General features: G+C 45.9%; 1 protein-coding gene across 4 annotated transcripts in view; it reads right to left on the bottom strand.

Annotated features, from left to right (window-relative positions):
* Positions 1-24,925, bottom strand: part of LRCH1 (leucine rich repeats and calponin homology domain containing 1) — a 180,470-nt gene extending 155,545 nt beyond the window's left edge. For 2 of the 4 annotated variants that reach the window (XM_057707148.1, XM_057707150.1), the window contains exon 1: positions 23,936-24,925. In XM_057707148.1, the coding sequence (XP_057563131.1) occupies positions 23,936-24,233 (298 nt within the window). In that variant the 5' untranslated portion in view covers positions 24,234-24,925. The remainder of the gene's footprint in view (positions 1-23,935) is intronic. The other 2 variants (XM_057707147.1, XM_057707149.1) reach the window with 2 other exon arrangements.
* Positions 24,926-26,667: the final 1,742 nt, after the last annotated feature.

Here is a 26,667-nt window from a genome sequence, read left to right as displayed (position 1 = left end):
TTCCTCCCTTTCTTGCTGTTTCCTCTCTTCTCCTTATGCCTTTATAGTCCCGGGAAACAGTTCACACTAGTGATAAAGAAACTGCTTGCAACTGCATTTTGCAATAAGGAACTCAGTACCTTCTCACTCATTCTACCATAAGCCGCTTGCTGTGTTGCTACCTATCAGAATTCATTCATTTATTCTTTCAACACTGCTAAGCATTCTGGTAGGTGGAACTTTAAGATGGTCCCCAAGATATCTACCCCCCTGGGATGTATATACCCTTATAAGCCTCTCCTCTTGAATGTGGGTGGGACCCATGAATGTAATGGATATCACTACCAGGATAATGTTAATTTACAGAGCAAATGGATTCTGCAAAAGTAATTAAGGCCAGTGGCTAAGGCTCCGTGTTCCCCATGCAGGGGCCCCGGGTTCAATTCCTGGTCAGGGAACTAGATCCCACTATGCTGCCACTAAGAGTTCGAATGCCGCAACTAGAAGATCCAGCATGCCACAACAAAGATCCCTCACGCAGCGACAAAGATCCCACGTGCCACAACTGAGTTGATACAGCCAAATAAAAAAATATTAAAAAAAAAAGTAATTAAGGATCCCAACAGTCGACTTCGAGTTCATCGACCGGGAGGTGATCCAGAGTGGCCTGAACTACTCAGGTGATGCCTTTAAAAGAGGGATTTGGGGACTTCCCTGGTGGCGCAGTGAGTAAGACTCCATGCTCCCAATGCAGGGGGCCCGGGTTCGATCCCTAGCCAGGGAACTAGATCCCACATGCATGCTGCAACTAAGAGTTCACCTGCCACAACTAAGACCCAGCACAACCAAATAAATAAATATTTAAAAAAAAAAAAAAAAAAAAAAGAGGGACTTGGACCTTTTTTTAAACAAAAGCTACCACGAGTTCTATGAGTTCTACAACCACAAAGAACAGAATTCTGCCAATACCCTCATGAACTTGGAAGAGAAGTTCAAACCTCAGATGACAGCAGCCCCAGCCAATACCTTGATTACAGTCTTGTTAGACACAGAGCCGAAGACCGAGCAAAGCATGCCCTAACTCCTGACCCAGGGAAACTGCGAGATAATAAATATATGTTGTTTTAAGCCACTACGTTTTTTATGGCAACTTCTTTTGAAGCAATAGAAAACTAAAACAAATGTCAGTGTGGGCCTGGCACTGTGCTGGATGTTGGGACAAAGAAAGAGAGAAGGGGGACACAGGGAGGTGTATGTGATGAAGGGTAAGTACAGAATTCAATGGGACCAGCGAGGGAGCCTCTAATTCTGGGTGGAGGAAGTTGAGACCATCTAAAGGCAAGGAGCCTGCTCCCCAACTTTGTGAAGGGTGACACCCTTTTAAAACTCAGCGCTCTCATTGACAGAAGCCTCGTGACCCTGTAGTGAAAGCCCTCTTGGGTCTGGAAATACAGAGAATCGGCATAAAGTATGCAATCATTTCTGTTCAGTTCAGCACCAACCGACAACTTCAGGTTATCAAAAGGGCATTTAAAGTATTTCGCTCGGGAATTCTAACAAGTTTTACACTGACAACCTGAACCCTACAGGAAAAAAAAAAGTTCTCATTTAGGGCCAGCATAAAGGAAGCACTATTATTAAAACACGCTGCTGTGCGTGAGAACCTCACGGAAAGTGCCTGGATTTCAGTTTCTTTTTTCTCCAGCTCAGGGAGAAGTTATACGAACACAAGGTCCACGGCAAATGTCTAATCCAGATGGCTTTCCCCTGGTCGCCGGCATGCCTCAGGGCTGCCACTTTCTTGGGCCATAATCAGCATGTGCTTCAGGAATGCCGACTAATTCCAGTGTTTGTCCAGGCAGAACATGGGGGGTAGGTCCACAGCCAAAAATAAAAATGCATTCCCAAGTCAAATATTCGTTACTTTCGGGTGATATACTGTTCTGTATCCTCCCCGCCAGGGCTTTCCTCCTTCAACTTCTGCTAATCATCTTCGTGCTCTCTGAACTCCCCAGCAGACTTCTGAAATATTTCACCAGAGGCATGAGCTCAAGGGCTCAGTAGCTGGCTTTGCTCTCTCATTTCAGCCAAAATGAGGTTCCCGCAGGCGTTTCAAGAGAAATTTAAATAGAGAGTGTGAAAGAAAATATAAACACCTAAATATAAACTTACCCAGATATATATTGGGCAATGGTTTCTGTATCTTTCAATTTAAATGGACTCAATCTTTCAATTTAAATGGATTTCTGAGCACACACTGATCTCCAACTGTTTTCAAGACACTGGGCAGGGTCCAAGAAACTTTGCTAATATTTAGTCAACACAAGAAGCTGAAAATCACCAGCTCTATGCAAAGCTTTGAAAATCCCTGCCTGGTGACTTTTACAAGTGGGACAGAGACCACGCTGTGTCCCCCTCCCAAACACACACAGGCACAGGTTCCCATGGTTTCTGTTTTGCAGATCTATGCTACAGAGCAATGTCTCCAACTTGGAGAGTAAACCTTTTGTGTACAGAGCAGATGAATGAAAAGCCCGCCCCAGCATGGTTCTTTCTTTAGATAACCGCACACACATCTCCTGGTTGTGCAAAGCTAAGCCATACAATAGGCAATCTTCACCAAAGTTTGGGGTGCAGAGCTGAAGCTAACCTCCCCAACTGTAAAATTACCGACTGAAGCAGGGAGCTAGCCCTTCTAGCAATTCTCTGCTGCCCAGGGTCAGGGTCATTCCCAAGGTAGGACAGGAATGGAAGGAAGAATCCACCCTACCGAGGACTCCCATCTAATAAATGAAGGTGGTTCTTGTCCATCAGGCATATTTTGGGTTGATTTTTTCAGTTATCTCACTATCCATTGGCCAAAAGAACCTGTAATTCTAACATTCAAGAATGTACTTGTAAATATTTAATGTAAACCTCATCCTAAGACTAAGACTAAGTGGAATCTTTATTATTACTGCATCCAGAAAGAATTTTGCTGGCTGAATTTATCCAAACAGACAAGGGAAAGATGAAGGAAAACCAATAAATATTCCATATACCAAAATAGGAAAAAAAAAAAAAAAAAACTAATTCCAAGCAACCAAAAGTAAACAAGTGAGTCTTTCATAATCAGTTTTAAGTTACATGGGTTGACTTTTTAAAATCTTTTAAATCATTAAAGTTTGTTTGCCTTCCTTTTAAAAATTTTAAAACATGCAGATAATAGTTTACATATTTGAAGAGAGGGAATAATTGTGTGGAAATGCTTTAAAAAGCAAGGAGAGGAACCCACAAATAATTGTTTTAAGTCTTCAAATGGACGAAGGGAAAAAGATGTCCTGTTTATCAGTCAACCACGCAACATAATCTGGAGATGCCACTTCCTCCCTGACCATGCAATCCAAAACAGTCCCACCTGGTTCTCAGCCTGCGTGTCCCCCGTCGCCATTTGTCTTTATATATCTTCAGTTTCGCCTCCACTAGACCACCCCGCAACTCCATGAAGGCAGGCACCCCGTTTGGTTCACCACTGTAGGTGAAGCATCCACCTGGAGCTGGGTGTCCATTCATTCATCCACTCACTCATTTCTTGACCCTGAATATTTACTAAGCTCCTACCGTGGGTCAGACTAGGACTCCTGAGAACTAAGGATACTAGTTACAAGAGAAAAAGAAAAACAAGGTCTCTCTCAACATCCGATGCTGGAGGAAGAGAAGGACAAGAAGGAAGGGAACAAATAAATAAGAAACAAATAGCAGCTAACAATGATTGTTTCTCATACGCCAGGCACTGCTATATGCGACTGCCTCTGAAATAGGTACTATTAACATTTCTATTTCCAGGTGAGGAAACTGGGGCACGGAGGGATTATGGAACTTGCCTGAGGTCACTAGGCCAGGAGGTGGAAGAGCGGGAACCTCAACCTTGGCAGTGAGGTTCGAGCCACGTGGTGCACGTTGCTGTCCCTATCACATAGCAAGATAAGCAGAGGGAAGGAACCGGCTCGTCAGTGGTCCACATATAAGGGATAATAAATACTTGCTGGATGGGTGAATGGAGAAAATAACACAGCATTTTTTACTTTATAAAGTGTAAGGTGTGAATGCAGAACTTAAAAAGCCTTTTTTTTAAGCTCTTTATTGGAATATAATTGCTTTACATTGTTGTGCCAGTTTTTGCTGTACAACAAAGTGAATCAGCTGTATTTATACACACATCCCCATATCCTCTCCTTCCCGTGACTCCCTCCCACCCTTCCTATCCCAGCCCTCTAAGTCATCACCCACCGCCCTGTGTTATGTCCTTGCGAGGTTTCACTACCTCAGTTCACCTATATACACTGCCTGCTTACTCTGCCTCCTGCGTTGCCCCACAAGTTGGGAAGATTTTACTGAGCTCTTTTTCTTTAGTCAATGTAATGTAATTAATGCTCATACATATTTCTTCCAAACTATATCCCTGCCCATCAAGCATCATTATCCTAAGGTGTGCATATTGCTAAGCAGAATGGGCCTTCGCATCACCCTGCCCTCCAGCTGGCACCTCTCCCTCCCTCCCTCTCCCTCCCTCCCTCTCGCTCTCGTTCCTCCCACTTCATCTTTACCGAGAGCTAAGACGCCATGCCGTATCATATGCTGGGTCCCAGATCAAAGTCACAGAGCTTACAGGAGTCCCCAGATGGCTCAAATAAGATGATAAACATACCTGGTCAGGGGACCACAGCCTCAGAGGAGCTGCAGCTGACCAGTCAGCCAAGGGGAGACAGTCAAAGTCCCCCCATCAATAAGCAGCGAGCTCCAGGCTGGGTGGGTACCAATGACATGCTGTGTACAGTAGGGAGCCCCCAGGCACGGCCTGGGTTGAGGGGTACAAAGAGGATGCAGAGGGCTGGCAGAAGGGAACAGGGAGACAGTCGTATCTGTCAAGAGATATGTTCCCAGACTAGTGACAGAGACAGATGCAGATCCCCAGCTCGGATGAGGATTGGAAGCAGAAAGCAGATCACTCTTGTCTAAAAATAGCTCCCCTTTTGGGGCCACCATAGTTCAAAGAACAGCTTCTACCAATGTCACACACACACACACACACACACATGCACGTGTGCCAAGTGCCATGTATTTAGAATTTGTTATTTTAATCATCACAGTAACCCCAGGAGATAAGTTTTATAACTTTCATTTTACAGATGAAAAATCAGAGCTCAGAACTGCTCCAAGTCACCCAACTAGTAACTGGTGGTGCAGGGATTTGACCTTGATCTGTTGGACTCCAAGCCCATTACCTAAAAAGCCATAATCATTTTAAACCTCAGCAAGCAAGAGTTGGAAGCCAGTGACAAAGACACGGTGATGGGGGCCCTTGGTGTTTCATTCTGGGAGAGCTCGCCCATCGTGTACAGTTCTGAGAAGCTCACAGCCAACCCTGGGAGATGCCACCCTCAGCACATTTTGAGAAGACCCAGTGCACACAGCCAGCATTTCTTCAGTTACAGAGAGCACAAAGGGCCATGTGTGGAAGGCAGAGCTGGTGCCCATCACTCAAGAGTCTACACTGGAGTCTCCTCTGGCTCTCACACTAACACACATCTCCGCAAATACCACCGACAACTGTTCCCTTGGCATGCAGCACACTCAACAGAAACACTCTGCTGACAAAAATGAAAGTGGAGGATATATTTCAAGACCCAGGAACTACACCTGATGCAGACCTGTCCTCTCTGCACACTGGGTTACTTGTACAGAGAACTACAAGATGTACTGGGTAGTCAGAGTGTGTGTGTTTTGATCAACGAAATTCTAATATATTGTAACATACTTTTCAGAACATAAATGAGTTCCTTTTTGGTTCAGTTGTGTTTTTGTTTTTTTTTAATAGTTAATAACTTTGAAGGGTGAGCTCTAGAGTGAATTTCAATGATCTCCAAATCCACCAATGAAAGGGCCCAGGGTAACCAGCCATTAGCTTTTTTTTTTTAAATATTTATGTATTTATTTATTTGGCTGAGCTGGGTCTTAGTTGCAGCACGCAAGATCTAATTCCCTGACCAGGGACTGAAGCCAGGCCCCCTGCATTGGGAGCGTGGAGTCTTAACCACTGGACCACCAGGGAAGTCCCCAGCCACTAGCTTTTGCCTCTGTACCTGAGAAGCGCAGTTAGAAGTAGGGAAGTCAGATGACTACAGAAAGCTAACAACACAGCATCTTCAAAACTGGAAGCAGAATACTAAGTCATCCTCTCCTGTCTTTTAATTTTAGACATTCTTGCTCCACTGGAGTAAAATTCAGGAAGGGATAAAGTCAGTCTCTCAAGATAAACAAAATTCTATGGTCCCGCCATGCATCTGAGCATCTATTCCACCTCATCTCTGTCTTTACACTGTCCCTTCGCTAAAGCTAACATTCTTTGTGGGCTCCACTCTTCCCCACTGGACTAATTCTCACATGCTCATGATTCTAACAGAAAAAAGGGAACCTTTGCTTTTTTTTCAATTAACCTATAACTAACTGAAAAGTTTCACTAACACAGAGCACTGTGCTAGACCCTGCAGAGAATTAAAAAAAGGAAGATATAGAAGGAGTTCCTCGTGCACAGAGCAGGTATCTGTAGGGGCGGAAAGACCTGCTTTAATTTTGATGTCTCACTTATCAGTTCTTTGATCTTGAGGAAATTATTTAAACTGAGCCTCAGTTTTGGGGAGACCAGGATATCTAATTCTTTGCATTGGAATAAGGATCCCATCAGATAATACAGCAAGCCACCTCTACGACACACTGTAGTAAAGGCACAAGAAATGGCAGTTTCCTTTCTTTTCCACGCTCTTCAAGGAATTTTTGAGGGGTCAGTAAAGAGTAAGATGGGATCACTCAAGTCAAACTGGATTTGAATCCCATTTTCTCCACTTAGTAGCTATGTGATCTTAGGCTTCTTTTTCTGAGCCTTGATTTTCTAATCTGTCAAATAGGGAGACAACATGTACATACGTTCTAAGATTATTTGGGGATTGAATGTGAGAAGCTAAAGTACATAACTGACAATAAATAAAGCTATTATCATTCTTCTTGCTGTTATTATCAATTGGAGAGAAAAGACATTAAGTCAAAGAACAATTAAGGATGAACTCAATCAATTAAACCACCTGTTACAGACCAAAAGCCTAAAGTTCAGGAAAAAATGGGGGTGAAGGGGGAGGAGGTGAAGAGGGGAGGCCGGAGTTTGGGACATCACAGAAGAGGCAGGTGTTGAGATTGTGGGATGACTGACGGGGACTGGAGATCTGGAGTTTTATTTTTTTGATTGTTTTGTTTTCTGTTTTATTTTGTTTGGCACATGCAGAGAGGAAAGGGAAGGCCTCATCAAAGGCAAAGTAGAGGCACTTAACCTGGAACATATGGGGACGAAAGACAAAGGCAGCTGGAGCCACGAAGGCCAGTGAGGAGGGTGAGGGGAAACACGATGTAAGCAGGGTGGCGCCGATCCCAGAAGCCTGTTAGATCAGGCAGCTGACCTGGGAGGGAGGGCGGGCAGGGGGGAGCCGTGGAAGAGGCGGGGCAGGGAGTGTGCCTGGTCAGGGCTGTCACGTGGGAAGGTTGCAAGTGATACCTCACAGCATCCCAGGCTCCAGGGGTCAAGCGGGGAGCTAGCCCAAAGGCTCCGCTTTACCCAGCAGAAGGCAGTTCTTTCTAATGACAGTGTGCTTGGTGGGAAAGGCAAAGGCTTTAGAGTCAGGCAGCTGGGGTTACACCCCGGCTCCTCCACTTTCCACGTGGGGATCCTGGGCGAGCTGCTGAGCATCTCTGAGCCTCGGTGCCTGCATTCCACAAAATCTCACGTAAAAGACACCTGCCATGTGGGCTGAGGGGAAGAATGAGGTCAGGCCTGCAAAGTGTCTGGCACCCAGTAGATGCTCTTAGGCCCCAGACCTTGTTAGCCAACACCATCCCAGGGATGCCAGGAAGCCTGGCTCAGTTTCAGATTTTTCTATCAATAAACTAAACGGCCGCTCATAAAGAGAATTAGAATATTGGATTAGTATGACTCTTTAGACACTTATCACGCTGTTCTGAAATAAAGAAAATGAAGATCAACGAATCGGTTCACTAATATAGAAACACCAGTCTTCTAGTAGTAGGCATGGATTCACCCATGAGCCTCAATTATTGTGTTTTTAAATGGCTGGTTAATCAGGGATAACGGCGGTATGCAGCTGAAAATGTACTGGAAATGTGCTACTTCTCAAGTTGACTAACGGGTACACAGGGCATCTTTAGTCTACTTTATTAAGGTATAATTTATATACAGCAAAATGCAACCACTTTCTGCGTAGAGTTTGACGAGTCCTGACAGATGCACACTCACCTGAGCGTTCACCACCAACTCCAGACAGAGACTGTCTCCATCCCGCCTCGTACCACCTTAGGGAGCTGAGACTGGGATGGGAGGTGATTGCCTATCTGCTCTCTGTCTCTATGACTATTTTAGCATCATCATTTAAACCACCCTTTGGTTTTGTATAGACTCCTTTCTACACATGCTATATTTCATAATTTTAAAATGAATGCTGTATTTTGCCCACTAAAACTAACAACAAATGCCAAAGACCTTCCTGTGAGGGTTTCTTGGTGTGAAAGTTAAAAAGAGAAACCAGCCAGTCATCGTCATTCCTTCAAAGGGCAGCAGTACAGGCAGTTGACAGAGATGACCCGGATAAACCGTTCAGATCCTAGACCTGATCTGACATTAAGTGGCCAGCAGGCCTGAGCAAGTCACTTACCTTGTTTCTTTTTTTTCCATTTCAATTTATCTTAAAACATGGTGTCTATGGTCCCATGAGTAGAGTGATCATATAATTTGTCATCGAAATCAGGATGTGTTAAAAGGAGGTGCTGGGACTTCCCTGATGGAGCAGTGGTTAAGAATCCACCTGACAACGCAGGGGACACGGGTTCGATCCCTGGTCCGGGAAGATCCCGCATGCTGCAGAGCAACTGAGCCCATGTGCCACAACTACTGAAGCCCATGCACCTAGAGCCCCTGCTCCACAACAAGAGAAGCCACCGCAATGAGAAGCCCAAGCTCCACAACGAAGAGTAGCCCCCACTCACCACAACTAGAGAAAGCCCATGTGCAGCATCAAAGACGCAACACAGTCTAAAAATTAATTAATTAATAAAAGAAAAAATGCAAAGAAAAAAAGGAGGTGCTACTATTCATTAAGCCAGGGCAAAAGGTATAAACCAGACTGTCCCCAGCAAAACTGGACTTACGTTGACATTACTTAGGAGCATCCTATAAGAGCACCTCATGCGATGTCTGCAGTGACCTAATGTTCTCTTGAAAAACTAAAGGGCTCTGCATAGAATTATACAAAGCGATATGTTTAAAAGCTGAGGTCTTTCATGCAAAGGTGAAGGGGCTCCCAACGTCCATGGCAGCATTATTTACAGCTGCCAAGGTATGGAAGCAACCTAAGTGTCCATCACCAGGTGAATGGATAAAGAAGATATGGTGTATATACACACCATAGAGTACTACTCAGCCATAAAAAGGGATGAAATTTTGCCATCTGCAGCAACATGGATGGACCTGGAGGCCATTATGCTAAGTGAAATAATTCTGAGAAAGACACATATGATATGATATCACTTATATGTGGAATCTAAAAAATACAACAAACTAGTGAATAAAACCAAAAAGAAGCAGACTCACAGATGTAAAGAACAAACTAGTGGTTACCTGTTGTGGGGAGGGGATATAGGGGTAGGGGGGAAAAGGGTTATTATGGGATTATATGAAATCATGTGTGTGGAACTTTTGAAAGTTGCAAAGCACTACAGAATTTAAAGAATCTTTCATTCGATTAAAAATTTAAAAAAAAGGTGGACTTCCCTGGCGGTCCAGTGGTTGAGACTTCAAACTTCCACAGCAGGGAGCTCCGGTTCGAAGTAAGATCCCCCAGGTGGTGCAGTGCAGCCAAAAAAAAAAAAAAAAGGTGATGGGCTCATCTAACCCAATCTACCATGTGGTATTAAGAGATCGCAAACAAGGAGGCCTGGCTGACAAGAGGAGAGGAGAGTTCTAAGACACGGGGATACAGAGAGTGCACACACTGAAAATATGGACAGACTTTACAAAGACCCAGGCACCCTAACTGTGAAAGCACTTAGCTGGGCTATCCTGTCTTTGTCATTCAATCCCTAAGAGACAGACATTAAGGGCTCTGTCGGGGCACATTGCCTCGGAACTCCCACTGTGCAAATTTCATACTGAGATACGGAGTCTTCATTAACATACTGATTCCAAGGACTCTGGGGGTGGGGATGGGGGAGCAACAGCAAGTCTTCACAGCTGCCAACTGAATTTCATAAAACAGATCAGAATTTGGCACATTAACACTCAGAAAGTTATGGTATGGCGCCTTTTAAAGTACTGCATAGACACAGAAAGCATTAATTGCAAATATGTGAACAAACCACAGCTAAGAGTTTATTACAAGACTATAGCCTGGGAAGGACTGGCCCAACTAAAATTAACTTTGATTTATCCAGGCTTTCTAAAGACTGAAAAATACACATAATTGCCTTAAATTGCAAGCAGAATTTACCATCCTCACCTCCAAGGGAACTGCACAAAGAGAAATCTATTTGCCTTCAATTGCACAATCAAGATTCCTTTGAATTAGATCCATTTGCATAAACGCAAAAAATCCTGGTTATTTAGCATAAACAGCATAAACTGTGCTGCCGTTTTAGCCAAAAATGGGCTGCCGTGCTATTTCATTTATAAGATTATAAAAACAATTAATTAATGCATTGAAGGATCTTCATCACAAAATAAAATGTATTTTTAGAAATCCACTCAATGATTACTATTTTAAAAAACAACTCTGAGAACAGAAGCACTTGTATTACAGAGGGAATGTTCTAGAAAGTAAATTACTTGGTCACTCACCCAATGGCTATTCATTCACTTCTCACTGGAGGGAATAAAGTTAAGTAAATTTTAAATAGGTTGTTCAATTAAGTTACGTATTATAAAGTCTAACAAAATTTTATATCAAAACCAAAAACCTGAAGGTGTATTTAAATTTTTAAATAATAGACATGTTGGAGGATTTTTAAAACGTATACTGTTGCTTGCTGGAAAGCACAGTTCTTAGAAACAGAGCTAATAACTGGCCATTAGAAATAGTGAGGAAGGATGAGAACTCCCCACGCGTGCACCTGGGCCCCCTGCATCCACTCTCAGATTAATGGAAGAAATGAGTCTAGTCTGGAATCTGGCTCCTCAGTCTCTGAGTCACTCACTACCTATCAAAATGTTCTGGGCTGGATTCTCACTGCAAAATCTCCCCCTCTGATCTGTCCTTCCAGCTCTAAATATACAGTAACACTACAACAGCGCACGGTGTAAAGGAAGAAAACTTAATTCCTTTTTCCCTTTTAGGTTCTTTGGCAGGTCTAATAGTTACATTGATAGGAAACAATTAACAGGAAAGAAACAAATTTAATTTCCTATGTACAGGAGTTCATAAATATATGATACTGAAAGAAGTGACCAAAGCCGGCAGCTTTTATATTTTTTAGACAAAAAAAAACAAAAACAAAAAAAAACAATAAATCTGTGAAAAATTGACAAGACAAAGGGGTTTGGGCTTGGGGTAGTAAATGAGTGAAGAAGTAAATCTGTTTACCCAGCCCTCTCCACCCTGAATTCCCTGTCTCTGGTGATAAGGATGCCTTCTACCCCCCCACCACCCTTTGGTACAGGAAGAGTACCTTTCACACAGGACATTTATTTCCTGCTTTCAGGGAGACAAAAGAAGGCCACAGTGTCCCTGCACTGACTGTTTCTTAAGTAACTTTAGTTCTAAATAATCAATATGTCAAAGTGCCATATTTTGGGGTGGCATATTCTGCTCCCCTTCAATGGCAAAGAGACTCCAGCCCTTCTTCAACCGTAATTCTAATTCCAACTTGAGCTCTGACTGTACTGGCTCTACAAACTTGTACTCAGATTGCCTAACTGATGTTTCCTTCTCGGCTCCAAGGACACCACCTACTTTGCAAGGCGGCTGCGAGGGTTGAACAAGGAAATACCCCGAAGGACCCAGACCATATCCTCGTTTTCGGTTCCCTTATCAGTTCCCTTCAGGGTGATACAGAACCTATTGCCAGGCTTTTGATGAAATGACTTCTGATTAAAGTTCAAAACCAACGCTGGATGCCAGGAAACAGTGAGAAAAGAAATGGTATGCTTAAATCCACATATTTATTCTTTAACCTCTGCCTCCTCATAGACATGTTCTCACTCTTTATAGAAATATCTGCTACACACCTTCAGAGCAGTTGCCAAGAACATAAAAAGACTCACAAATTGTTTTTTGCCAAGAGCGTCCAAAGGTGATCAGTTTGTTTATTTTCATCTGGAAAAGCTTTTAAATCCGTGGCAGTTCTCTTGCAGAGGGTGGAGGAGCTGCACTCCCCCCACCCTCTCCTTCCTACCTCTCCAGCCTGAGCCCAAAACAAGTCTTGGTCCCAGCACCTTTCTCAGGAATACACAGTGTAGTCCCAGGATACACTCCCAATTCTCCACTGGGAGAAGCCTGAACTCACTCTTCTTTCAAGCCTCTTCCTTGCAGGATTTCTTTGTCCTGGTAAAATCAAATCAAACCTATGAAGGCTATTATATTGAGGAATGAATGGAAATCACATAAAAACTCAGAAGATACAGTCCTGGCTCCACTACTCACAGTGACATAACCCAAGGAAAATGATTTCACCATCTAGTCTGCATTTCCTTACACGTAAGCTCTGAATATTTAAAGCTGGAAGAATAAATAGCATCTACTCTACACCTTCCAAAGACTCAAAAGAATGTAAATAATGCTTACAGATACTGAAAGCATGTATACTGAAGCTTTCTGGATATCAAGATCATTTTACTAATGTCACAATAGTTCTAGGAATTTAGTCTTTTTGTGCCTTAGAAGACTGACTCTCTTTTCTAAAGACAGTGGGTTATAATAATAATAATAATGATGGCGGGGCTTCCCTGGCGGTCCAGTGGTTAGGACTCTGCGCTTCCACTGCGGGGCTGCGGGTTCAACTCCCGGTCGGGAAACTACGATCCTGCATGTGGCGTGGCCATCATCCTCACCACCATCATAATGGCAGACGCCAGCGCCCGGCACTGGCCTGAGCACTTTGCACATATATTCACTCATTTCCTCCTCACCATAATCCTATGGTGACCACCCCTCGTTGCGTGACAAGGCTCAGGGAGGTTAAGTAGTAGCCGTATCCTGGTGCAACCAGGACAGAGACCCAGCCACGCGTGCTCTTCCCACTGTGCCACTGGCAGGCTGACAACATCCAATGATTTATTTGACTGAAGAAAACTGTGACACGTAACCCCACGGGAATCTAGGAAGGTGACTGACATCTAGGGACCACTCAGTCTGAGCCGGACTTGAACTCTGCTCCGGGGACTGGATCTCACCTCCTCACAACAGCCCTGAGGGGGGTTAGAGCCTTTTCACTATTAACAAATTACAAACCTGAAGTTCAGGGAGACTCAGTACTTTGCTACAAATTCTAAAATTAAGAAGTTGGGGAGATTATATGTAAAAAAGACAACAATTATGCAGAGAAGTGTTTAAATCCCTGCCCGTCTCCCTCAGGGGGCATCTCCTGGACCAGCTCCTCTTGGGCCTGGAGGCCTCACTGAGGCCTGAGCCGACTCCCGACTTATGCCAACCCTTGCTCCCCAGGAGAAGGGACACCCAGCCTGCCAGGCCCACTGACCAAGGGGTCTGGAAGGGAGGAACTTTCTGACATCGGGTTGGAATGGCCGCAGGAGAGAGTGTTATCCCCAAGAGGCAGGAGTTTCACATCCTGATGCCACAAATCTCCAGATTCAGAATTCCATGTCAGAATGGAGCTTGCATTTTTCCAAAGAAACACCACAACACAAAGGCCCACCTCTGCTAGGGTTAAATAGAGGGTTGGCGGGAGAACCAAACCACCACTTACTACTGCATTTCCACAGGAAAACGTATTCCAAGTGCCGAGAAAAGCCTTGCTCCGACAGGCGGCGGCGGACCTCCAGGTTGCGAGTCTGGGAGGGACTGCCCCACGTGCTTTGTAGTACTTGGGAGCCCGTTTACACAGAGGCCATGCGTGTCCTCCAAACCACATGCAGTAAAACCCTGAACTAACACGTTTAATCTGTAACCACTCTTAGTTTTCTAACTTAGTCTCCCCAGCTTTGGACCACATGTTATTAAAGGTTTCACGGTATTTTTTGTTTTAGGGACCTTCCACGTGGCTGGTATGGGTGGGGTTGGCCTGAGAAGTCTGTGGAGGGCTGGAGGTCTTCCGTCCATCCAATGTAGCCCCCTGGCTCCACAGAAACAGCCCTCTGCTGGGAGATGCCCACCGCCCTGCTGTGTGACCTTGGGCAAGTGGCTTAAGTTCTCTGAGCCTCAGTGGCCTCAGCTATTAAATGAGGGAGAGATGTGAATGGGTAGTTTCTAGACATCTAAACTCCCTCTTCCAGCTACCAATGGTTAAGAAAGGGATTTCAGAGGCAGATGAATTTCAACCAGATACAGGAGGTTGCATGGAAGCTAGCTAACAGCTGGAAGAGTTAGGAGTTACTGAGCTCCTACTACAGTCAAAACAGAACACTCAGCAAGAATTAAATGTGGTAATGCATATATATTGAATATGTGATATTTATATGTGTTTAATATATATATTTACATATAAGGCACTTGGAGCAATGCCTGGCACTGAGATAGCACCTGACAACGTTAACTATTGCTGTTATAACCAATGTCCTCACAACTCAACTATGTACATATTGTTCCCCTTTTATAGGTGACATCAGTTTATAGGAAACTGATACTCGGGGTTTAAGTTATCTGGTCACAGTGACACAGTTTATAATCGACAAAGCCAAGTTTGGACCCAGGTCTCTGAGGCTTAAGAATGCTGATGTTTAGCCTCTAAGCTACACAAGAGGGAAGACAATCCCTTTGGTTAAGGACTGAAAGGCTTTATCTGGAAATGACACTTGTTAATGAGAATAGTATACACGTATAGTACTTTCAAGTATGTTATTTCTTTAATCTTTATGCAATTCTGGGTACGTACATAGAACTACATCTCTAATTTTTTTAATCACCCACAGCTCCTACACATGCCAGGTGCTCAAAAACAGTTTACTTTACTTGTTAATTTCAAGCATTATTTGATACAATAAAATTCCTACCCATCCCTTTCAGAAGTCATGATAACTGGTAACCTGGCTTATTAAACACTTGCAAATGTTGAAAAAAGCAGTCTTATCTTTGCTTTTACTACTGCTGAGAAAGAGTAACTCTAGGGACCCACCAATCCCCAACGAGAAGCTTCTAAATTTGTGAGAGATGGTAGGGAGAAGGGGGCCTAGACCAGAGTCACCCATTTTTAAGTGTGAATGTGGCCCTTTCCCCTTTTATAACACATCACGTGCTCAGCAGCATTTACTGAGGGTCTACCTCGGGCCCAGGCAGGATCAGCGTGGTGTCACGCTGGCTCCTACAGATGGGGTGGTAAGTAGGACAGGCCTGGCCCAGGCCTCGCGGGAGGGCAGCCTTGCACAGCACAAAGTCACTTTATCCAGGCTGGGGAGGAGCGGTAGCTAGCTCCCAGCGACACCAGGGGGAGTGCGTGCTGGGCTGGACTGCGTCCCCCTGAATTCATGCCTGAAGCCCTCTCGATACGTGATATATTTGGAGACTGGGCCTTTAAAGTGGTACTTAAGGTTAAATGAGTGGGTTACGGGTGGGCCCTAATTTCAGTGTGACTGGTGTCTTTATAAGAAGAGGAACCCACAAAGAGACACCAGGGACGCTCACACACAGGGAGGAAAGGCCATGTGGACACACGGGGAGGGTGGCCTTCAACAAGCCAAGGAGAGACACCTCGGGAGAAACCAGCCCTGCTGACACCTTGCCTTTGGACGCTAAGCCTCCAAAACGGTGAGGAAATAAACTGCTGTTGTTTAAGCCACCCAGTCGGTAGTAGTTTGTTATGCAGCCCGAGCCAACTAACACAGTGGGCAATGCTGAGAAGCAAAAAGATGTCACATGAAAAAAAATAAGGTGGGCACCGAAAAAATGGCCACAGATCAGCAAACCGTGCGTCGTGGCAGATCCGAGATGATGGGTGGAGAGTGTAGGGACTAAGAGAGGGCTGGGAGTAGGAAAGAGGAGACAGAACAGTGCACTGATGTTAATCTAGCACTTTCTGTGACAGGCATGAGGGGCACATACAAAAATAAGGAAAAACCCCTGCCCAGCCAGACAGCACAGGCCAGCAAATAAGGAAAAAGCTGAAACCTAGGGAAAGCACCAAAGAGGAAGGCAATAATTAACCAAAAATGCCATAAGCAAATAATGCAAAAGTGCCTTAAAGCTATGCCTGATTCAGTGCTCAGATCTGTAAGGAAGGGCTGGCAGGGAGGCTGTGTGTCCTGAGGAGGCTGGGGACTGGATAAAATGGGAGCAGGTTAAGTAGACTCTCCCAGGGCAGGGAGGAGGGTGCAGTGAGGGAAATGACCTGGAAAAGCGAAATGAAGGCAATCTCAAGGAAGGCCAAGTCAGGCAGTCTGCGAGTGATGCTAGCTTTGAACTTGACCCTGTCGCCCGCAGAGCTAAACTGCGTCAAATCAGAGCCAAGCTGACGGAACCAGGTCAGATGCATTGATGCTACTCGTAACACTGTACAGCCTCAACATCAAAAAATAGGAAAGAACATGAGGGGAATAATACATTGGGTAGCAAAACTCCACAGCCTGCGCTGTAGGGGTCAGCTGTCAAAAGCAAGGCCACGGGAGAAGCCAGAAGATTCAGAAAACTAAGATGGGGCCTCTCTCTGCCCCTCTGGGGAGAACAGTGAAGGGGAAATTCAAGGCTCACTGGGCCGCAGGGATCCCGGCTCTGTTTCAAGTCACAGGGTCTTAGGGCTCCTCCAGCAAAGAGACGGAGGAAACACAGCAGAAGGAGGAAAGCGAGTATCAAGGAAGATTCCAAAATTATAAAGCCTGACCCTGGTGACTTAAAATACCCTGGAAAAGTTCCAAGTACCATAAGTAAAGCTGGCTCAGTATCAACCTCATATGAACACAGGAGCCATCATTTCTCATCCAGCAAAAAAGTAAAATGTTTCTGTGATGCAAATCAAACACTGTTCTCCTCTTTGATTTTTTCTGCTCCGCCCCACCCCCATACTCCTCCTTTCTGGCCAGTGTAGGAGGATCGGATGGGAAAAAGTACGGGCACACACAGACATCCAACTATAAAGGCATTTCCCTTCTACTGCGTTGCTGGAGTAAAAGCAAGAGAAGCCAAATTCTCACAGTTCCTCAACTTTCTGTTCATGTAAACAGTCTCACTCGATTTTTGAATTACTTTGTGGGAACAGATGGTTTCCAAATGTAATGACTTCTTACTACAGTATATGGAAGCAATACTACTGAACTCTGAAATTAAGATGAAGAAAACACAGACATGCTTCAAGCTTGCGTCTCTATTGGCAGGCCTAGTTTTCCTGAGCTAAGGCTTACATGGAATCCTGACTTTTCTTATTTTTTCTTTTCTTTCTCGCTTTTCTTTCTTTTTTCGTTAAACGATTCACACGACACACACACAAACTTACCTGAAATCTCATAGCAACTGAAAATTCTGCTGCAAAAAAACTCCCACACCACAAAAAAAAATAGTAGCAATAACAGAAGCCTCTAGACTTCCTATAAATTACACATAAATAAAGGCATCAGATATGCAAATATAGTTGGGTTTTGGGTCTTACATCCTTAAGCCTTTTGTAATAGATTATAATTTTATATTTGAAATAAACACTACAATTAACGCCAAAGTATCTTAATTCCAACAAGTGACACAATCACTGAAAGAGTTCACAAATGGTGATTTTGGTGGCAATACCAGATCAAAGCCCAGGTCAGTTTTCCCCGATGTTTTTCTAAGGCAGGAGTCTGATTTTCCAAAAAGCTAAACCAAATCTGGAACGTAGCATCACAAATTTTTTGTGAGGCACAGACAAAAGTTCAAGTCATATGGCCTGACTAATGAACCCGTAAGCACCTTAAGTAGAGTTCATAGCATTTCTGCCATTTAAATTGCCAAGTCTCTGGAAAAGCATACTCAATACAGCATCTCTGGGGGGAGATGACTCTCCAAAGAGATTAAGAGAAAGTAAATGCTGCCCAGCCTAAACATAAAAAGTCCTTATACCTATATCTCTAGCTACAGAAATTTATATAGCAAATGAGAATTTTGGTGCAAAAAAAATTCTCATTCAACTACAAAACTGTAACAATAAGAGATGCCTCTAGACTTCCTATAAATTATACATAAAGGCATCAGATATATAAATATAGTAAATATAGTTTCTTTTTTGCTTAAGTCACATACCTATATAAATTCGTATAGATATAGATGTAAATATATACCTATAAATACAAGTATATAGATATATCTGTAGATATAGGTAAACAGATATACCTATAGATATAGGTAGACAGATATAGGCAGGTAGATATGAAAAAGGGGAAAAATAGAAAAGTACACACAAAAGAAGGAAACAACTTGTGTTTGTTCACACCAGCAGGACAGCAAGAGCAAAAGAAACTGACCTCTGCACTGATCAACACCAACATGGATTTCAAAAGGTATCTACACTTTAAATGCTTACAGGAAAGAACTGCTAAACCACAGCATGAAAAATTAAGTTTGCAACAGAACTAAAAAAAAAAAAATTCTTAGTCAACAATTGAAGTTAAAAATTTTACGTAGTGGGGTGTGCTGAAGTTTTGCTTAATAACATACGCTCCCCAAAAGTCAAATAAGATGTCGCAGTGACTGACAAACTATCCGGTAGAATCCTTTCAATGATGAAGGCCAAACCTCGGGCTGACCTTATTAACTGACACAGATCAAAAATTCCCAGAGGTTCTGTGGCCTATGGTTGTATGTTGTTATTCTAGAAACATGTGCTCCTGCTTTTTCAATAAAGAGTAGCCTATAATGCAAGCAGTGAGAATAGAGGTATGTTTGTGGAGATGGTTTCCACCACACACAGAAACGTGGAAGAGCACATCTGGACACGGTGCAGAGTGATCACATATCAATATATGGAGTCTTCGTAGTTCTAACAGCTTTTACTATTAGAAGTCCTCTACATTGAAACTGATCAACAAGAAAACAATACTAATAGGAAGGAAAAGGATGTGACTCATTGTTTATGAATGAAGTATCCGGAATATATGTAATGAATATAGCCATTTAAATGACAGTGACTGTGACCATAAAGGGTCGTTACAGCAATGACTAATAAATTTAATTCAATAGCAGAGATATAAATTTGAAATGAGATATAACTATAAAAGAACATATGTTCTGCAAAAACACGTGTGATTTCAAGTTTCATTACGTTTGTAAAGAAAAATCTTTATGGCCTATATTATGGAATCGTTTTTGAGACCACATAGATTTCACCAAGTCCTGAGTGCAACCCAACGACGAAGGGGTGCTAATGGCCCAAGGATTTGGTTGCTACAGGATGAGAGTGGCGTGGGGGAAGTCAGGCTTCAGCAGATAAGCCTGCCTAGAATCTCAGAAAAGATTCTTTGCCTCTGTAGATACTTGAGAGACGTATCTCACACAGACTAGGGCATTAGTCCCACAGGCTGATGTATCCCAGGCCTCAGCTATCCCCAGCGTCCTCAGAGGGTCCTAAGAGCCCTGTGCTCTGTGACCCCATTACGTGGTGACAAGTGGGGTGGGGGGACGTGACCAGAGGCACGGGCCTGAATGCCCTCTCTTACCGTTTTATTCACAGCAGGTCTTAGGCTGTCAGGTTCTCACTCCACGTGGTCAAACCATCTTTCCAACCACAGAATGTGCATGGGTACCTCCATCCAAAACCTAGCCATCCTACAAACCTGACCCAAATCCTACCTCCGCTGTGAGAGTCTTTCCTAACCAGTTTAACTGAAATGGCCCTTTTTTCCTGAATTTTGCAGACGATGTCTATCTATGCTATTGGCATCTCACCTTGATCTGCCTTGAGATTCTCATGGCTTCCTGGACCTGTCATTTCGTGTCTCTTGTGCTCCTGTCGTATCTTACACTTTGCACCTCCTCCAGCACCCGCACTGGCACATACAGGACCTCGATGAGTATTTCTCCCCCGGGGGAAGCCCTTCATTTCCCATATAGCCTTTCCTGATTCCAGCCACCCCAAAAAGATATTGGCAATGACACACCCCACCCTCTCTTTAACAAGACCAACTTTCAACAACTGTTCTGCACATCAAATCCAAGAGCCTTCTTTTTATTTTCCAGGACCTCCTGCAATCAGCCTGAGACAGACTCTTTCTTTTCTTACTCCTCTTTTCAATCTGCTTTATTTCAGTCATGCAAACACCCTTTGGAACTTCCTTATCCCAAAATGACACTATTTAATAAATCAGCACTAGAAAAAAAGTTTGCTTTCCTAATATACATATTTATATACTTGTTTTTATCCCACCGATGTTCTGCTTCACTTGATATTTATTACCAGACATCATCTGTGCTGTTGTAGCTACAAGCCGCTACAAGTCACCTTTAATACAAGGCAGCATGTATATTTCCAAAGATATTAGAAGTATACTATAACTCTTGCTATTCATCCTGCAAGACCTATTTATTTCTTCATTTATCTCCCTCCAACAAGAATGAAAATGCCATCAGAAGGGATACAAAGATTATCTGTTGGTCACTGCTGTATCCCTGGTGCCGAGAACAGTGCCTGGCACTTAGCGGTGCTTGGTGTGTACTTGCAGAATGAATGCTGGTTGAATGATCTCCAGATACTCTCCCAGATTCTGCTCCTCTCCAGCCCTGCTTAACAGGAATCTGGTCAAGAACATATATGCTAGAGTGAAACCATCAGGGTCCAATCCCTGATTCACCATCCAAGTAGGGCTATGATCTCGAGCATCTATCACGCGACTCTCTCCAGCTATACATGAAGATCAGAATAAGCTTCTAGCGAGGACCAGGCAGGATAACACAGAGGACACACCGAGTGCTCATCGTGGCTCTGCTCCCATTCGGCCAGGGTCACCTGTGCCACCACACCTGCGCAGATCAGCCTTTCTTTCCCCTTTTCACCTGCAAAAAGACTAGACCCTGAAACCAAACTATTTTCACTCAAATATGAGTAAATCGATAGGCTCAAAGTGAGGGGGAGAGCCTGAGAGTTTTTTCCTATGAAAAATATGTATTCACTTGATTGACAGAGCTTAAACATCTACCAAGCGGCCCACAGCCTCTATATTTCTATGTTTACATCTGGGTTTTCAACTCCTGTCCGGATAAGCTACAGTGCCCAAGAGTGCAGCTCTGCTTAGGTGGCTGCCAGAAGAGTTACTTTCACAAGGCATAAACTAAGTGGCCTGTATTATACAACTGAACATGAAAAAAAGCTTTCTATGTCACTCCCTGTCTTACAAAATTTATGTAAAAGTCCACTTTACATCTTAGGTCTCTAAGGATCCTCATGTGTCCTTCTGATTCTAAGAGATGTTCTGTAAACTACATATTAACCCCGGAGAAACCACCGTCTTTATTGTATATGTTACTACTCATACTCTCCACTCTACTAGAACTCTTTATATGCAGGAAATGTCAACACTGTGCAAACTGGAGGTAATTTTAACTCTTGCTTTATTTTGAGTTTTGCTCTTCCAAATAAGGAACAGTGCTCAGTAAATAGAACAAAGGGCAGAATATGTTTGGTTTACACCCAGCTTTGACCTGAGGCAAAGATGTTTTTGCAAAAGCAACTATTTAACACATTCAGGTACTGACACTTCATGTAAAATAGCTGTCTACATTGAATACTCTTTATCCTTATGGGGTCTTCCTAACTTTCTGCAAACTTCAGTGACATTCTCCCCCCCCCCCCATAATTAATATTGTGTTTTTTGAGCGGGTAGTTAACTTAAGCCTCCAGGTTTTAACTAGTTAGAATTTTCTGAGCATCAAACATGCACAAGTGAGGCTCATAATTAAAACTTTGCAGACATCACAACTACAGCCAGCTGCAAGCAAGGGAGGAGAACAGAAATAATTTTAAGCAATGCCATGCTTCACATGGTAAGATCTTAACTGAAAGAGGTGGTCTCTGCTTTTAAAAAAAAAAGCACGGGTCTTCTTAAAGAAATACCAACAGAGCAGTTCACCCACCTTTGGAAAGATACATCAGCATAACTGAATTAGAGGAACAACTTGCAATGCCCTCCTCCTGGACATACAAACACATATTATTATTGGTCATGCCAGCTGCATTTTCTACAGTCACATCCAATCCTTCCATAGCTCACGGTACACTCTATGGCAAAAGGTACACCAAACTTAACACGGGAATTTTTTTTTAATTAATGATTCAGGCAATTCTTGGAATAACTTCCACTTGAGAAAATGCAACTAAAAAGTCCTATCAAGAGACTCCCCAGCTGTTGACAGCTCAACTTTGGAAATCCCCTCTTTTTTGCCCATTCCTGACTATCCCTGAATCCAAATCACAAAGTTTAATGACCTTGAAGAGCCTTTTTTGCCTCCAGTGAACTCAGAACTCTGTCTAAATATTCATTAGGAGTCTTAATAAATGTGTACTGAATTAAAGGGGGGGGGGGCACTGGAAACCTAGTTCCAAAAGGCAACTGTCTGCCCCCTCCCCCACTCCCCTTCCCGCTGGAGAAGAAACTGGGAGATCTGGAGCTGACAGTCAAGCTACCCAGGAACCAAGGGGTCTCACACTCAGCCCGTGATGCGATGACAGCCAGGAGGTCTGGGCGGTGGTTCCAAAACGGGGCACCCACGGCTCTGGGAAATGCTGGGCGCTTGCCGAGATACAAACCCTCCCCCAAGGAGCTGAAACCTGACAGTCTGGAACCCGGAACCCAATGAGTTCTGCAAGGATCCCAAGGCCCGAATCCCGTTCCACCAGCCTCTTTCCTGTTTATAGATCCCGCTCCAGTAACTCCAACGACCAAAGAGAAAGCAGACCTCTCAGAAATATGTCAACACATGACATAACTTGAAAATGCTGTCTGCGCACTGGCGCGAGTTACAACTTGTCGGGCTCACTGAGGGAAACCGGCTCACTTTAATTACTTTTTTCTTTTTAATATGCCAGGCCGTGTCTTCCAGGGCCCCCACAAAGATCGAGTTACTGAGAAGTAGGTAGCCTTGGTGGCAGGAACCAAACCGCGTGGCCGGACAGCTAGAGGCAAAGAACCGGGGAGCCGACCGCCCCGCAAAGTGGCTGCGATTCGGTTCCGCGACCATCGCCGCGGCTCCTTCCTCGCACAGGCGCAGGAAGAGGAAGCCCAGGCACCTCCTCGCAGCCGGCACCAAGCTGGTGGGTCGCTCGGCGATGTCGCCAAGGGGGCCTCGCGGCACCGCGCCGATGCCCTCGGGTCGGCGGAGGGCGCGCCACCTTTGTCTGGGTTTCCCCACCCTCGATGCAAAGAGGGCTTGCCCGGCTCCGAGGCGCGGACGCGGCGGCCGGGTCCCCAGCCCCTACGCGCGGCCCAGGAAGCGGCCGCGGCCCCCTGAAACCTCCCACTTCCACTGCGCGCACGGGGCGCGCCCGCAAGTCCCAGCCCGGCGGCCGCTTCCCCGGCGCGGCCGCCGCGGGTGGGGAGCCGGAGACCCACGCGCTCACGGGCTTAGCGGCCGGGAGCACCCCGACTCCCCCGGCACCGCACCGCCGGACCGCCCACGCGGGGCCCTTCCCCGGGAGTGCACGGGCCGCTGGACCTCCAGCAAGGCCACATCTCAGGCTGGCCAGCGCGTCGGGGAAGGCACGCCAGACAGCCACCCACACCCGCTGCCCGTCTTCGGCCCTCTCTCACCTGCCTGCACCGTGTCCGAGAGGTCGTGCGCGGGGGCCGCGGTCCTGGGAAATTCCTTCAGTTTCCTGGCACTGAGGTTCAACCCCCCGGAGTTGGCCGCTTCCTCCAGCGCGCGCTCCAGCCCCCGGTTCAAGGGCAGGTTGAAGCCCCCGCCGCCGCCGCCGCCTGCCCCGGCCCCGCCGCTGCCTCCGGTTCCTCCGTGGTGCTGATGGGGGTGGGGGGGATGATGATGAGGGTGCAGAGTAGCCACCGACAGGGCAGGGACGAAAGGTTGGGGTTCGCTTCCCGGCGTCGCCATCTTCTCCCGGGCCCCCCCACCCCCACCCCGCCCCGCCGCTCCTGCGGGGGGGGGTCACAGCTTTCCCCCGGGAGGGGGAGACGGCAGCCGGGGCCGAGTCCCTGCAGCGCTCCGCCGCGAGATGCTGGAAGAAGGGGAGGAGGGTGTGGCAGGAGCGCGGAATGCGGGGCAGAAGGGGAGGCGGCGGTGGCAGCTCGGTCTCGAAGGTTTCCTGTCCCCGGGAAGCTAAGCACTGCGGCGGCGGCTGCGGCGGCGGCAGGCAGCGCGCATGTGTCTGCGCCCGCCCCTGCTCCCTCCTCTCGGCGGCTCTCCCCTCCTCCGCCGCCTGCTCTCTCCTCCTCCTTCCCGAGAGCCGTGCGTCCAGCCCCGAACCTTCCTCCGCCGCCCGCCGCGCTGGCCCTGCTGCTTCCCCGCGCTCGGCCCGGCTCTCCGGGTGCGTGGCGGGCTGGACGCCGCGAGATCGCGGGCAGGTGAGAGGTTATCTCAATTCCGCGAATGATTCTGCCTCTTTGACCCCGAGCTCCCCAAGGGGCAGTGTTTCACTGTGGAGTCGGGCCCGCAGCCGACCCCTGGCATTTGGGCACCTACAGCCAGCCAGACCCTGGGCTAGGTAGTCTGCATTCGTGATCTCATTCATCCAGGGACCCCCCCCCCCCCCGACCCCGTGAGCGGAAAAAAATGGTTTCCCCCAGGCCACGGAGGAAGTTAAGAAACTTGTCTGAGGTCACCCATGCAGTCAGAGGCTGAGCTGGGCTTAAAAGTAGAGGCTGCAGACTCTAGGGTTGCCCTCCTTCCTGTAAACGCCCGCCCGGGCAGGGCCGGGCCGGGCTCAGCTGCAAACAAATAGGAAATGGGCGGGAGGTTTTCTCAGCGACGGTGGAAAACTACAGACACGGAAACAAGGACTTTCAGAATGCAGGTGGATTTTACGGTGTACAGAACCCGTGGTCCTATGAGGAAGAGGGGCTGGATGTGACTGTCTGAGCCCGGAATTGGGTGAGGTTGGAGAGGTCAGGAAATCAGTGACCCCAACTGGCCAATAACTCAGTCACAGTTGGAGCCTGCGCAAGGTGTCCTCCTGCGCTTCTTCCAGCCCCTGTGGGGCATGGGAGCTGATGTCTCAGCCTGCAACGAATTCATGTTCTGCCCAGACCAACGCTGGCACACCGGGGGCGACAGAACATCTGACACCATAAGAGCAGACCAGCTGGAAGAGTAATAAAGCCCCACTCCTTTCCGAAGTTTTGGCTCCAACTCCCTAGGGCCTTTATTTTTTGCTCTGTACCCAAGACTTGAGCAGCTGCGTCCCTGTGAGCGACTTAGGGGAAGTGAGGATGCTGGTCAAGTACGAAGGCGGTTTTTAGGTGGTGATGCAGAAAGGTGACGGCCTGAGCGCCAGGCTGCATCTAAAGTACCGCATGCTCTGAGTGCGTAGTAAGGGCCCCTGATTCCTACAGGAGTCTAGAATAAGTCCCACATCATAACCTCAGAGGAGGAGACAAGCGCCACCTGCTGGTATCCTCCCCCAAAACCTCCTCTCCTCCACTCCTTTTTCCCCTTTGCCTCCCAGACTTTTAAAAGCCAGGCTTGAAAATGATGATACTGACGAGGAAACTGAATGTGTACTTATAAAAAGTTACCTACCATTCCCTTTCCGCACTGGTCTTTCCCTAAAATGCCAGTGAGAAACAGACACACAGAAAAAAATTTCATTTGAAAATCTTCAGCTAGGGACTTCCCTGCTGGCGCAGTGGTTAAGAATCTGCCAGCCAAGGCAGGGGACACGGGTTTGATCCCTGGTCTGGGGAGATCCCACGTGCTGCGGAGCAACTCAGCCGGTGTGCCACAGCTACTGAGCCTGCGAGTCACAACTACTGAAGCCTGCAAGCTCTAGGGCCCATTTGCCACAACTGCTGAGCCAGAGTGCTGCAGCTACTGAAGCCTGCACACCTGCAGCCCACGCTCTGCAACAAAAAAAGCCACCGCAATGAGAAGCCAGCGCACCACAAGGAAGAGTGGCACCCGCTTGCCACAACTAGAGAAAGTGTGCACAGCAACGAAGACCCAATGCAGCCAAAAAAAAAACAATCTTCAGCTACAACCAGGTGTGATCAGTACGCAGGGTGTGGCCAAGGACATCTTCCAGCAGGCTGCAACTATAATTCAGACTGTGAATTGTGGTGTTGCATCATATAGAGCATAATTTTTTTAGGACCACAAATTCTTTGAGGAAAAGATGGGATGTAAGTTCAGGATTTGCTTTGTAACAATCTGTTCTTATGTTAGGTTGACCTAGTTATTATGGCTTGCTTCACCTTCTCCAGATTACTAACAGGTGCACTCCTTAAGGAAGGGACCTGTTCATCTTTGCAACTTCTTCCCCATATCCCAGAATCCAGAAGAGTACTTTGCATATAATGAGTGCACAATGAAG

Source organism: Hippopotamus amphibius, chromosome 14 (assembly GCF_030028045.1).
Source record: "Hippopotamus amphibius kiboko isolate mHipAmp2 chromosome 14, mHipAmp2.hap2, whole genome shotgun sequence".
Classification (NCBI taxonomy): Eukaryota; Metazoa; Chordata; class Mammalia; order Artiodactyla; family Hippopotamidae; genus Hippopotamus; species Hippopotamus amphibius.
Note: the sequence above shows the minus strand (reverse complement) of the source record. Positions and strands in the feature narration are given on the sequence as shown.